The 14,033-nt window shown below is 40.2% G+C and overlaps 1 protein-coding gene across 2 annotated transcripts in view; it reads left to right on the top strand.

The window, feature by feature from the left end:
- The window catches only part of SARC_02118, a gene marked incomplete at its 3' end in the record, with an annotated part of 26,040 nt that extends 12,227 nt beyond the window's left edge, over nt 1-13,813 (top strand). The window contains exons 16-33 of one of the 2 annotated variants that reach the window (XM_014304135.1): nt 472-693; nt 1,078-1,187; nt 1,676-1,734; nt 2,549-2,661; nt 3,335-3,481; nt 4,218-4,390; nt 5,558-5,637; nt 5,977-6,090; nt 6,701-6,878; nt 7,333-7,420; nt 8,276-8,385; nt 8,854-8,924; nt 9,473-9,618; nt 10,140-10,381; nt 11,230-11,383; nt 12,198-12,348; nt 13,222-13,409; nt 13,745-13,813. In XM_014304135.1, the coding sequence (XP_014159610.1) occupies nt 472-693; nt 1,078-1,187; nt 1,676-1,734; nt 2,549-2,661; nt 3,335-3,481; nt 4,218-4,390; nt 5,558-5,637; nt 5,977-6,090; nt 6,701-6,878; nt 7,333-7,420; nt 8,276-8,385; nt 8,854-8,924; nt 9,473-9,618; nt 10,140-10,381; nt 11,230-11,383; nt 12,198-12,348; nt 13,222-13,409; nt 13,745-13,813 (2,415 nt within the window). Of the gene's footprint in view, nt 1-471; nt 694-1,077; nt 1,188-1,675; nt 1,735-2,548; nt 2,662-3,334; nt 3,482-4,217; nt 4,391-5,557; nt 5,638-5,976; nt 6,091-6,700; nt 6,879-7,332; nt 7,421-8,275; nt 8,386-8,853; nt 8,925-9,472; nt 9,619-10,139; nt 10,382-11,229; nt 11,384-12,099; nt 12,133-12,197; nt 12,349-13,221; nt 13,410-13,744 lie in introns of those variants that run through there. The other variant, XM_014304134.1, reaches the window with a different exon arrangement.
- Between the last annotated feature and the right edge of the window lie 220 nt (nt 13,814-14,033).

Raw genomic sequence — 14,033 nt, forward strand, 5'->3', positions numbered from 1 at the left:
GCATATATAAGCAAATATGTAGACCAGGTGACGGGAACCTTAAAAGGCTTATTCTACAGCAATTATACGATGAGGCAATCTTATGCCAAATACGGCGGTATTGCGTGTCTGGACACTCGACATAAGGGCAACAATACCTGGGGCTGGCAATTGGCCATTCTATTCACACACATATATATATATATACATATATTATATTGTATAGTATATATTGTATATGTGCGCGTGTGGCAATAGCAATCTAGTGATGCACAAGTAGCTGTACATAGCAGTATCGTACCGGGGCCCTACACGGGTCATGCGTCGCGGCGGATGGAATTTATGAAACTATCCATGCATGGCCTACGTTTTCTGTGTATATCTCACCGATACAGTTCGATATACCACGGCACTAGATGTCAAGTCATTCAACTGCTTACGCTGACTATCTATATATCACTCCTTGCACTTTCTTTTATTTTTATCTTGCAGGCACAGTATGGTATTGGGTATCAAATGGTCCTGGCCAAAGGACCGAACTGTCAGGAGAAGGCCATAACTGAAGTGCTGGAGAAGCATGTGAACGTTGTGTTATTGAATAATATTGGTGCAGAGCTTAGCTACCAATTGCCTCAGACGGAGATGGACAAGTTTGTACCAATGTTCCAAGAGTTGGAGCAGAGACTGCAGGAGCTTGACATACAGTCGTACGGGGTATGCAGCCAGTGACACACGCATGAATGATCCTTGAGTGTGTATGTATATGTTACTTTGTATATTACAAATAAAAATATACACACATGTATACATAGCACGATCTGTCGTACTTGTTTGGATGTACACTACGACAACATCCTTTTCTGTATGCGCTACAAAGCTACGAAACTATCGATATCGTGAATGTTCGTCTCTTACACAACGTATCTCTAGAGATACGAAAAGGAATTGGGTTGGCGACTTCGCTTTCCTTCCACCAAATATGTAAACGCTAAACACGAAACTGTCTATAGAGCTACGAAAAGGACAACTCTTCGTTCATCTTGCCGGCTACCTAGTGACGAATGCTTGATTGTGTGACGTATCGTTTACTGTTTACAGGTGTCTTGCACTACACTCGAAGAAGTCTTTCTGAAAGTCGGCGAGATGGAGCACGATGATGAAGGCGAGGCCGACGACAAAGACTCGGATAGCAATGACTTGTATAACAAGTATGTAGACAGATACACAGCTACCAGTACACGCGTGCATGCATATGTGCAATCGTGGTTGCAGGGACATGAATAGCAATGCCATACTCAGCAAGTATCGATACAGTTACCAGCACAAATATGTATACATGCATGCAGTTTCAATGGTAGATGTGAGTGTGTGTATGTTTGGATATATATATGTGTGTGTGTGTGTGTAAGATGAGTAAATGTTGTTTCTTATTAGATCACTTTCAACTATTACACTCTGATTGTGCAGATAGGCTGCCCATCAGACATGCATACCATCGCTTATGATTGCTCAAGCGCACTCAGGTACACTTTAAAAACGTATATTTACTACATATTCCTATGAAGAGCGTTTCGTATCATATATGTTTATATTATATGTATATGTATGTAGGTATATATATGTGTGTCTGTGTGTGTGTGTGTGAACTGATAAATCTTTTCCTTCTCATCCATCCTTTCTATTTTACTGCCTGCAGAGATGGCGCATCGAGCACTTTGATGTCCGAAGTTGGTGTCGATGTGAGTAGTGTCGATGGTAAGTTCCAAGTCCTGACTGGCTGCCACTGGTTGGTATATGGGTTGGCACTCATACAGGCATCTCGTCCGTAGTCAAACACGCATATTTGTTGTATGTATATGTATATGTATATATATATATCATACGCACACGCACACACACAGAGAACTGTACGTGTACAAACGTAGATACAGATTATACACACCCGCAGACGTAGATACAGATTATACACACCCGCAGACGTAGATACAGATTATACACACCCGCAGACGTAGATACAGATTATACACACCCGCAGACGTAGATTGCTACATCTCTCGTTCAAATTAGCTAAACACTAACCACCTAAAATTCTAAAATCCTGCATCGGGTTGGGTGAAAGTGGTAACGTAATGCGTAAGTGTGATTGCGCGCTTTCGCTCCGCTTGTCTATTCCACGGACAAGTGCGGTTGTAATGTTTTAGGGTTTTGAACGTTTGGCCGATTTAGGCTCAAAGGTCCAGTAGTGTGCAAGCATGCACCAAACTTCCAATGAAACACACTCTCGCAGCATCCCATTCACAGACCGCAATCGTATGTACTATGTATGTGTGCGTATGTATCATGTATCATGTATATGTATGTATTTGTGTATATGATGTAAACAGTATGTCATATGTGTGAGTACATGTATATAAAGCTCTCATAGTACACATAATACATCCGAAGAACTTCACTCACGCCATACTATGTTATGGCATATCATGCAGGATCGCGTGAATGCATGAACAAACTTACGTATGTGTCGCAGCTAACGTGCATATACGCGTATATCACATCTCATGGCAAGCAGGAGGCGATGATTTCGAAAATAGATATCTGATGTCACCAGGCTATGCACTGGCATGGCAGCGAATTAAAGCACTCCTCGTCAAGCGATATATTAACGCCAGTAGAGATTGGAAGGTGGGTGTTTAATTAGAGACGTGCGCACAGTATATGATATGCAGATATATATATTTATATGTATGTATATATATTTTTATATTTATATATATATACATATATATTTATATATATATACATATATATTTATATTTTTATGTATATAATGTATATATATATATATATATATATCTCTCTATATATATACATATATATATATATGTGTGTGTGTAGATGTATATATATGGATATATATATATATCGGTGGATTTATTTGGTGTGTTATGATACTCTCGCTTGTATCGCACATGTGAGACAATGTCTTTCCTTCCCACGAGCATAGACTTGTATCACAGCGGAATCTTCACACAAATGAGTAGATGTTAAATAAACCGATGTGTAAGCATCTGGGCACTACTATGTGGCAATGTATACCATTTTGTGAAACGAGTGCGTGGGTTAGGCTGGTGCAGTGATGGATATGTGGCGATGTATAACATTTTGTGAATACAAGGGCGTAGGTTTGGTCTGTCAGGCTAGACGAACACGTACTCTTGTACGCACTAAGTATAGTTCAGTGTTTCGGCTACATGCTTTGTCCTTTTTCTTAGACCTACCTATATCTCTACCTATCCTCAGAAATGGTCATATATCATATAAGCCCTATGTATACACTATACACCTCCTTGTACAGGTTGGACTGGCCCAGTTGATGGTGCCTGTAGCCTTCTGCCTGTTGGCGTTGTGTTTGGGTAAGTTCGCACCTAACCCGTCTGACAGAGATTGGACTCCGATGAGAGTACTCACCTCTGACATGTACTTCGATCCCGCTGTACCCCAGGTATATATACACGTGTGTATGTAGCTTCTCCTGTGGAGGGTATATATACGTGTGCGTGTAGCTTCTCCTGTGGAGGGTATATATACAACGTGTGTATGTAGCTTCTCCTGTGGAAGGTATATATACGTGTGCGTGTAGCTTCTCCTGTGGACGGTATATATACAACGTGTGCATGTAGCTTCTCCTGTAGACGGTATATATACAACGTGTGCATGTAGCTTCTCCTGTGGAGCGGTGCTAGTAACCGTGTATGTGCCTGTGCATGGATGTGACTTGTAACCCAGAATGTGCTATGTGGTACATATTTCAAGCTGACTGGACTGTGTTGTCTATTACAGCGTAACTAAACTGCCCCATTTGGCACATACAGTGTTTCAACTGGGGCGTGTGTCTAGAGATGTAGGGTTTGAAAACCCCATAACCCTAAAACATAGTAGATATCAAAAGTAGTTCAGTTGGCACATACACAGTATAGTAGCCGGAATGTACCGTACATTACATATACGTTTTAGTATTTAGACATGTATTGTTGGACACACGTATACCGTGCATTGACTTATGTATGTCATCCATTACGTACACGTCTTAGCAATCAAAAATATTCACTGGGTATACGTATGCAATCAGTGACTATAGTATGTTGTCAATTCGTATACGCTTTAGTATTCAAACGTGTAGAATTGGGCGCATTTACATTATATTGTGACTGAAATTATTATCCATTACGTAAACGCAGTACGTAGATCAATCAGTGCCGGATGTGGGAACGGTTGAGTCATGGAAGACGGTCATACCATTGGTGGAGTTTGGATTAGACATAAATCCCAGCACAGATATGCTGAACTACCTACTCAACATGCAACGCACTGTGGGCCAGGAGTTTCTGGAGACAAATCTGGGAGCCTTTAGGTACGACTGAGATATTATATATATACTATACATATTATATATATATATACGAAAATTGATACATATATACATATGCAAATATATATATACATATATACAAATTTATTACAATTATTAGATAGATATAGACAGATACTCATATACATAAATATGTACAAATTAAGGATTGTTGAGATTTGGAGTTTTTAGGGTTATATAGTTGTCAAGTATTGTATTCTCGACCCTTATTGGTGATGTTTTATTACTCGTGCTGAATGTTCTGTTTATGTGTGTGTGGTCACATGCGTCTGAGGTGTGGTAGTATCCGCTTAAATACGGAGGTGACGATGCAGTTGCTTCATGGTATAACGTAAGCATATATACAGTTTTGTGTTATTGACTTGACTTCCACAACCAATTAGTAACTTGTATATATGTATATATATATATATATATTGTAATATGGGTGTGGTCCACAGATAGTAGTGAGCTTGAAGGCTCGTGTGCAGAACTGAATAGTGTCTGATGCATGCTTGATGGTTCGGGTGTATTAGGGGTGATTTTTTTAGAGTGATGGAGGCATGGAGAAATGTTGCGCGCCTTATGATATTGGTTTATGCCTACAGCTGATTTGATAAGCGTAGACCAATAGAAGAAGAGCATAACACATTTAGTAGTGTAGTGTAATAGTATGATGGAATACATGGCGAGAAAGGAGATGTTGCGTCGGTGACCAGAGGGTCTGACGGCAGGCAATGTCTAGCTATAGGTATATATGTCAAGGTTGTGGGATGATCAGTCCTCACAACCTTGTAAGCTATTACACTACTTTGATCCTATAAAGTACAAACGTTGTTTCACTCTAAACCGTTCGTGAACTAAATTAGTTACTCACAATCACCCCTCATACACCCGAACCATCAAGCATGCATCAGACACAATTCAGTTCTGCACACGAGCCTTCAAGCTCACTACTATCTGTGGACCACACCCATATTGCAATATATATTTATTTATATATAGATTTATATATTATATTATAATATAAATATATATATATGTGTGTGTGTGTGTATACATATACATATATAGATATATATATTATATGTATATCTATATATATACATATCATATTCACTATCACACCCGAACACGAATCGGCTCTTGTTTACTATCTCACGCATATAGTATGGTGAATGAGACAGTCAGCGATGTGTTGAACGCCAATGTCAGTACGTGGATCAGTGGAGAAAGCACCCACAGTTTGGGTAAGTAGATCCACTACAGTTGTGGTGGATAGACGACAGTTGTGTTATAGGTATATCTGTCCATATATGTTGACACCAATAGCTTATGAATGCTCACTCATAGGCGATATAGATTATATTTTAAGCATGTGCAAGTGCAGGCCTTCTCGTGCGGCTGTGAAGTGGCGCTTAAGCGCAAGTGTAAGGTGGAGCTGTATGCCTACACGCATGTGTGCGCCTGCATAGGGCAACCTCGTAGGAACAAGTACACCCGCGAGTGTACCTATCGCACTCGTGACCAAAACATTTCTTTGTCAAAACGGCAATTGTACCGAACTTCCAATATCCGTGTCTGTACAGGTGTGTATGTGGGCCAACTGGTAGAGTCTCTGGTGCGCAGCGGACTGCCAGACCCCACTCAAGAGTTCAACATGCAGTTCGCTATAGATCCGCTGCCTCGAGATGCGCAAAAAGGTAGGTATATTTGCAGCAAGAATTAGTATACTCGTAGACAGGTAGTTTAATATCATTGTGGTGATAGCTGCAGATGACCCTTCAACGTATATTGCGCACATTGCGAACACATCTCGCCAGTGCTTTTCCATTGACTAGTATGGCTGTGTTCGTTTAACCTCGTGGAATCCAATGGCGACAACAAGAACATGGATCTTCCTAAAACCCTAGAACCCTAAAACCGTCAATACCTATCTTTGCCTCTGCCTCTCCTGAAAGTCACGTAGCGACTTGCTTTACTTAACATACATATACCGACAGGTGCAAGCGTAAACATACACGTACATGCATGCTGAAATAGTACACACAGCCCCGGCAGCAGCTATCCAATACATCTTCCTTGAATCTGCGTGGATCTCGCTTTGTGCAACACCGGTAACATAGCTATATGATACCCTAAACCCAATACTCTACGCCACTTTTCCGCCTGCTTCTCGGTCGCGCATAGTGTGACTGAGGCAAAGCGTACTATATCAACAAACGCTTTTAGTTAAAGCGCCTATGCCCTAAATCTTAAAATGCTTTGCCCTTTTGTTGACCTCTTCCTCTGGTACTTTCCGAACACTTGCAGAGGCGTACGATTCTGTGGCCATAGACAATTCAGCGTTCAACATAGCCTTCTTCACACTCTTCGGTATCGTGTGCTCCACTTGTTGTATTATGATCTTTGTGGTCAACGAGCGAGTCAGCAATTCGAAGAATATCCAATTCATCAGCGGCGTCACACCATTGCAATACTGGAGCACGGCGTAAGTGTGCACTGTCTTGTCGTACATGCATGCGCACACACTATATATATATATATATAGTGCGAGTGTGTGCATCTATATATATGCATATATGTATGTATGTATGTTTATAGATATATATGTGTATTTATTTATATATATATGTGTATTTATTTATATATATATGTGTGTGTGTATGTATGTATATATGTATGTAAATGTACATATGTATGTATGTGTTTTGTCATATATGTAAATCTATATATATATTTACACGCATAACTTCAATACATCCTGTAAGTAAGTTCTGTTCATACACACACATCCTTTCAGTGATTAAGTTAGAATCGGCACTCTGACCAAGTCTACTTCTTGATCTAGCTCATTTCACACATGTCGCTTTCTACACCTGAATGCCGTTGTTTTCCTGATTGTGTTGCCTTATTTTGCCATTTCCCATCCACTTTACATTCAGCTTTGCCTGGGATTTCACTCTGACCTTGATCCCCAATTTGCTAATCCTGGCTTTGTTCGCCGCCTTTCAGATCGAGGCTTACACAACGGTATGTGTACACACACAGATAAGCACACGATGTTTGTTTTTTCATATTTATATACGTTGTACGCATATCGGTATGTGAACGTACTCTGATAGCGCATGAAGTTTTGTTTTGTTTTTTCATATTTAGAGCTTTGAGTGTACAAGCTCGTCTGTCAGCTTAAGGTCTACATCACGCTATGAGCACATACTCAGATAAGTGCATGATGTTCGTTTGTTCATGTTTAAAGCTTGGTATGATGTACACGGACCCCGACTTATGTAGTAGTCTTATCAAAATCGACCAGACAAACACGGCTCACATCAGTCAGTCGGTCTATTTATACTAGAAACTACGTTTCATTGTCTAACCTATGAGCCATTTTCCTGATTGGAATAGCATATATTTTACATATACGCGTATGCTTCATATTCGTCTGTACCACTGCCGTGAGACGCAGTCACTCTGTGCAATGTTATAACAGATACAGGTCTCTAGCACACTATCTGACAGAGGCGTGTGCCAACACATCCCTTTGAATAGGATGCGTATATGTACAAGGATATACTATTAATGACGGTTCACTAGACTTGTACTTGTTCACGGTTCTTTTGGTGTATGTATACATGTACCGATAGGTTGTGTACGCCTACGAATCTCAACTGTGGCCTGATTTGATTGGTATAATTATATATGTATATATATATATATATATGAATGTATGTATATATATATATATATGAATGTATGTATATATGTATGTATGTATTTGTGTATATGTTATAGTATATATTGTAGTATGTATATATATATATATATATATTATTGTATACTTGTACTGAAATGTGTAATTATACCAATGCATACGTGCACTGATAGGGGTACAATCTACTGGCCATCTTCTTGCTGATCCAACTGTATGCGTGGGGTTTCATTCCGTTGATGTACATGGTGTCCATGGCTTTTGACTCGGCCGCCACCGCTGTGAGGTGAGTGTGTCAGTATTCTGCGGATATTATCGCATTGCAATAGGGGAGCAGGCATGTGCATGATAAGCTTAGACAATGGAAGGAACGTGTGTTGTTTTTGGTGCGGTGACGGAATCGGGTAGTCCATATTTTGTCATACTGTATGTTGGTTTTATGTGCATGGGCAGGTTAGTGTAGTTAGAGCACAGGGGGATTTGATAGTATCTCAAAGGGTACGTTTATTAACATGTGTACGCTCACAATGGAACCGGTACTCCTCAGTCATATCGTCGTAGAGCAAAGAAATCAGAACTATCTTGATATCGTCTTGGTATTAGCCTATGCATACTTGTTTAGCATATATTCAAGACACTGTGCTTCGCTTGAGATTTATATATATATAATTCTATAATTCTATAATTATAAATATATTTATTATGACACTCTGCCTTTTATGAGCGGACTTCTTACTCTGTGCACTTTTGGCAGTTGCGGCATCATCCTCAACTACATCACTGGTCTGGCCACAATGATCGCCTGCGACGTGTTGCGCAATCTCGGTAAGTTGTTGACTAATCAATCCCATAGGTTATATAAATGCACTTGGTTAATAACATACACAAATGCAGCTGTTACTATGATACACGTATCCAACTAATATATTGTACACGGATATGTTGTCAATACCTGTCCTACACAGTTGCAGTTTCATGTCCAGGGTGTGCACAGGCACAGGCGCATGAACTACCTGTGCTAGCACTAAGGAATGAGTATATATGTACATGCATCATGTATGTTTGTATCGTGTATGCATGTATCGTGTATGTATGTATCGTGTATGCATATATCATGTATGTATGTATCATGTATGTATGTATCATATATGTATGTATCTTTAACTATCGTGTATGTATGTAGCGTGTATGTATGCATCATGTATGTATACATCATGTATGTATGCATCATGTAATGTATATATCTTTCATCTATATCAATGAGTAGCATATCATATGTACCATATATGTATATATCATGTATGTAAGCTCCATAGTACCCCTCTCACAATCACATCATCACCATTTCTCCATCGCCATGCACGCATACGCAGGCTTAACGGCGTCGTCGACCGATGACACAGACTATTTCTTTATCGGCACAATGATCTACTATGTGTCACTGATCTTCCCCAACTTCTGTCTGGGCATTGGGCTCATGGACCTGTACAAGAATTGGCAGTTGATGGACGTGTGCGTGGTGAGTACCGGGGAGTGGTGGTGTTTGGGTGTGTGTATAGATGCTGGATGAGTGAGTGATTTTGAACATCCCCGTATTCGGACATTAGGGGTGAGATATATAGCTAGAATGTAGTATTGAGTTTGCATTTATTACACATGCATTACATTTATGTCCATCTTATGTGTGTGTTGAGCAGTGATATTCTTGACACCTTTGTATGCTCCCTACTATATGGTATATATATACGTATACATATATGTTTATATTTATATATATATATATATATAGTGTGTGTATGTGTGTGTGTGTTTAATATATATATATATATGTATGTATATATATATATATGTGTGTGTGTGTGTGTATATATATGTATATATATGTGTGTGTATGTGTGTGTGTGTATATATGTGTGTGTATGTATATATATAAGTATGTATATATTATAATCTCTGAGCAGATTATATAGCATTTCCTATACCTTATTCGCACATCACAAACACACCAATACTCACTACTTTTTTCTTTTTTTTGCACAGACCCTCCTGTCAGCGGCGCCCACAACACTACCAGGACTCGAGGGTGTCTCACCGGAAGAAGTGTGTACGTCGCAGCAGTTTGTAGATCTGCTGGGGTCGTATGGGGTCTATTATCCGGATGTGCGATACCACTCGGAACCAAACTACTTCGCGATGAGTCCCCCGGGTATAGGTCTGCCCCTGACGGCGCTTGTGCTGTCCGGCTTTGTCTACTTTGGGCTGCTGTTGGCTATTGAATACAGGTATGTTGTATATGTATATATGTCTATGTCTATATATATATATATATATATACCTATGGAGTCTGCATACGTCTCCTCAACATATCAAACATAGTAGGCTGTACTTCCCTTCAACCATGCCAGCCCTTCCATGCTCTCACCCATTTCATATATACCGTATTACGCAGATAAGGAGACTTGGTAATATCTCAAGCGTTCAAATATGTATACTCCCACGCAAACCGAGTATCTATACCCTCTCGCACAATATCAATCATATCGAGTCTGCATATTCCCCTTAACCCATCAAACGAATTGATGAATTCTATATTCTCCTTACCTCATCAATCGTATTGAATCTGTATATTCTCCTTAACTTGTCAAACGTATTGAATCTATATATTCTCCTTAACTTATCAAACGTATTGAGGTTGTATCCTTCTCTTCAACATATTAATCATGTCGACCTTGTATTCTTTCCCGCAAAGTATCAAACATATACGATATACACACCTCCCCTCTATCCAATGCCCAACCCTCGCCCCTCTTTCTCACTCTCATACCCACCACGCACCCAACTCACCCACACAATAAACAGTGCACACGCCACAAGCAACACAAACGAACAGTTATCAATAATAAACACCCCACAAGCAACACAAACGAACAGTTATCAATAATAAACACCCCACAAGCAACACAAACGAACAGTTATCAATAATAAACACCCCACAAGCAACACAAACGAACAGTTATCAATAATAAACACCCCACAAGCAACACAAACGAACAGTTATCAATAACAAACACCCCACAAGCAACACAAACGAACAGTTATCAATACTAAACACCCCACAAACATCCCACAGATTCTGGCTACCACAGCGAGAGCCTAAGGTCAAGCAGTCGCACCGAGACGCACAAGCACAGCTGACGGGTAACTACGAGGATGACGAGGATGTTATGGCTGAGCAGAAACGGGTGGAGGGTAGTGCCATTGATGACGATGTGGTGGTGCTGCAGGTGGGTGGGTGATTGGCCCAGAGACGCGTATCAGACTGGTTTCTATCTGTTTATGTGCAATGATTGGGTTCTGACTGTTTATTTACAATGATGACGATGTGGTGGTGCTGCAAATGGGTGAATGATTGGCCCAGAGAAGCGTATCAGACTGGTTTCTATCTATTTATGTGCAATGATTGGGTTCTGACTGTTTATTTACAATGATGGCGATGTGGTGGTGTTGCGGATGGGTGGGTGATTGGCCCTGAGAAGCGTATCAGACTGGTTCCTCACTGTTTGTTTCGAATGCCTGACTCCTGTTCAATATTCACAATGACGGCGATGTGGTGGTGTTGCGGATGGGTGGGTGATTGGCCCAGAGAAGCGTATCAGACTGGTTCCTCACTGTTTGTTTCGAATGCCTGACTCCTGTTCAATATTCACAATGACGGCGATGTGGTGGTGCAGCAGAGGTTTGTCCCAGTGAGACATGTCAGACTGCGTTCAAACTGGTTTTATGTTCACTGGACGCTGTGCTCTATACTTGTACATGCTTTCTGTATACTTGTACGTCTGTTCTATATGCGTGTACGTTCTTTCTGTGTACGGAATAACTTATTGCGTAATTATTCTTTGCGAAGGACTAGGTCTCAATTGTTAATTTTCTCGTATACCTTTTCTGAGATTCCGTTGTTTGATGACTAAAATAATCTGGTGTATTCAACACCCGCTGCTAGTCTAGCTATACATACTAATATTCTGCAGAGGGGATTGCCGAGGTTTCGCTTCTGATTTTATTTCGGATTTGTTTTTGAATACTGATTATCGCGCTCAGGGCCTCACCAAGCTATACAAGCGGAAGGGAAAGAAACAGCCACCCAAACTAGCGGTAGACGGAGTGACGGTAGGCATGGGCCGTGCCGAGTGCTTTGGGCTGTTAGGTGTTAATGGTGCAGGAAAGACCACCACATTCAATATGATGACTGGTATGTTTGTGTGTTTATCAGTGCTGGCGTATAACACAGTATTTATACACCATGACCAAAATCTAATGGATGGGTGCGCACAGTAGATAGAAATGGCATAGTATTGACATGCATGCCGAACAAATATATATATATATATCTATATATATATTGTGAGTAACTTACTTAGTTCACGACCGGTTTAGAGTGAAACACTGTTGTACTTTATATGATCAAATTAGTGTATTAGCTTACAGAATTGTGAGGACTGATTATCCCTTAACCTTGTCCTATATAGTCTTTCTAGATATTGCCTATCGTCAATCCCCTCTTGTTACTGACACAGCATCCCTCCGAGTACCCGGCCTTCTCTGTAGTCCGTCACCCGTCATCTATGTATTTTACACTACTTAACACTTCTCGCTACTTTACAGCCTGTGCTCTTGTTCTATTAGTAGACATTTACAGCCTCATCATATCTGCAAAACCAATATCACTAGACACACAGCACTGGTATTCCACACTAAAACTAACCCCTCATTCGCCTGAGTCATCTTGTATGACTCACTGCTACAGGTGGACCACATACACATTACAATACATATTTTATATATGTATATATATATATATGTGTGTGTGTGTGTTTGTATGTATACCTGTATCTATATCTATATGTACATATATATATATTTGTTTATATATATATATATATACATATATCCGATTTATATATATCTATATATTCTTTCCCGTGTGGTGCAGGAGGCATCCCGTATAGATGTACAGCACAGTAATAATACACTATGACCAGAAGCAAATAGATCCGCGAGCATAGTTAAAAGCACCAGCATATTGTATACCTAATATACATATCTCCTTCAACTCTCCCTGCAGGAGCCCATCCCATCACAGCCGGAGATGCCATCATTGGAGGGTACAGTGTGAAACACGACATGGAGGATGTACGGCAGCTGATTGGCTACTGCCCGCAGTTTGATGCTCTCATTCCGCTGATGACTGGCCGTGAGACACTGCGGTTCTACGGTAGACTGCGAGGCATTCCCAAAGACCGCCTGGAAGCGGTGTGTACTCGAGCACTTGTGTGTGTGTGTGATTTGTATGTATGTTGTGTATATGTGTATATGCATATACGTTGTTTGTGTGTTTGTATCCATGTGTATATGTATATCTCCGTATATGTACATATATGTATATGTGTATATCTTAATATTCGTATTAATATGGTGCCATGTGTTTTATACACTTCAGTGCCTTAAATACTTTTTTACTGGGGCTTGCCCAAGAACTGCCTTGTCTCAAACACGTTTAGTGTGTGTATATATTCGTATTCGTATTTATGGTGTAGTGTGTTATATACACTTCAGTACATTATATACTGTTTGCTTTGATGGTATAGGTTTCGCATAGGCTACAACGCCTCACTGCCATTTGCACGTGCTTCAAATCTATTAACCCTAAATCCTAATTTGAACGTGCAAACATCGACCGTGTATTCGCTTGATTGTTTTCTTGTTGGACTGTGCTATGAATCGGCGACCAAAAATTGCGAACATTGAATTGAAGAAAAGGACTTGTTCGTTGTTAAAGTATGCGGAAGTTATAAGGACACTAAGTTAGGACTACCACTCTTTTGGAAGGGTTGAGCTATATCGAAGGTCGCTGAACGACACTTTTATATGCATCCC

Source organism: Sphaeroforma arctica (genome assembly GCF_001186125.1).
Source record: "Sphaeroforma arctica JP610 unplaced genomic scaffold supercont1.92, whole genome shotgun sequence".
NCBI lineage: Eukaryota > Ichthyosporea > Ichthyophonida > Sphaeroforma > Sphaeroforma arctica.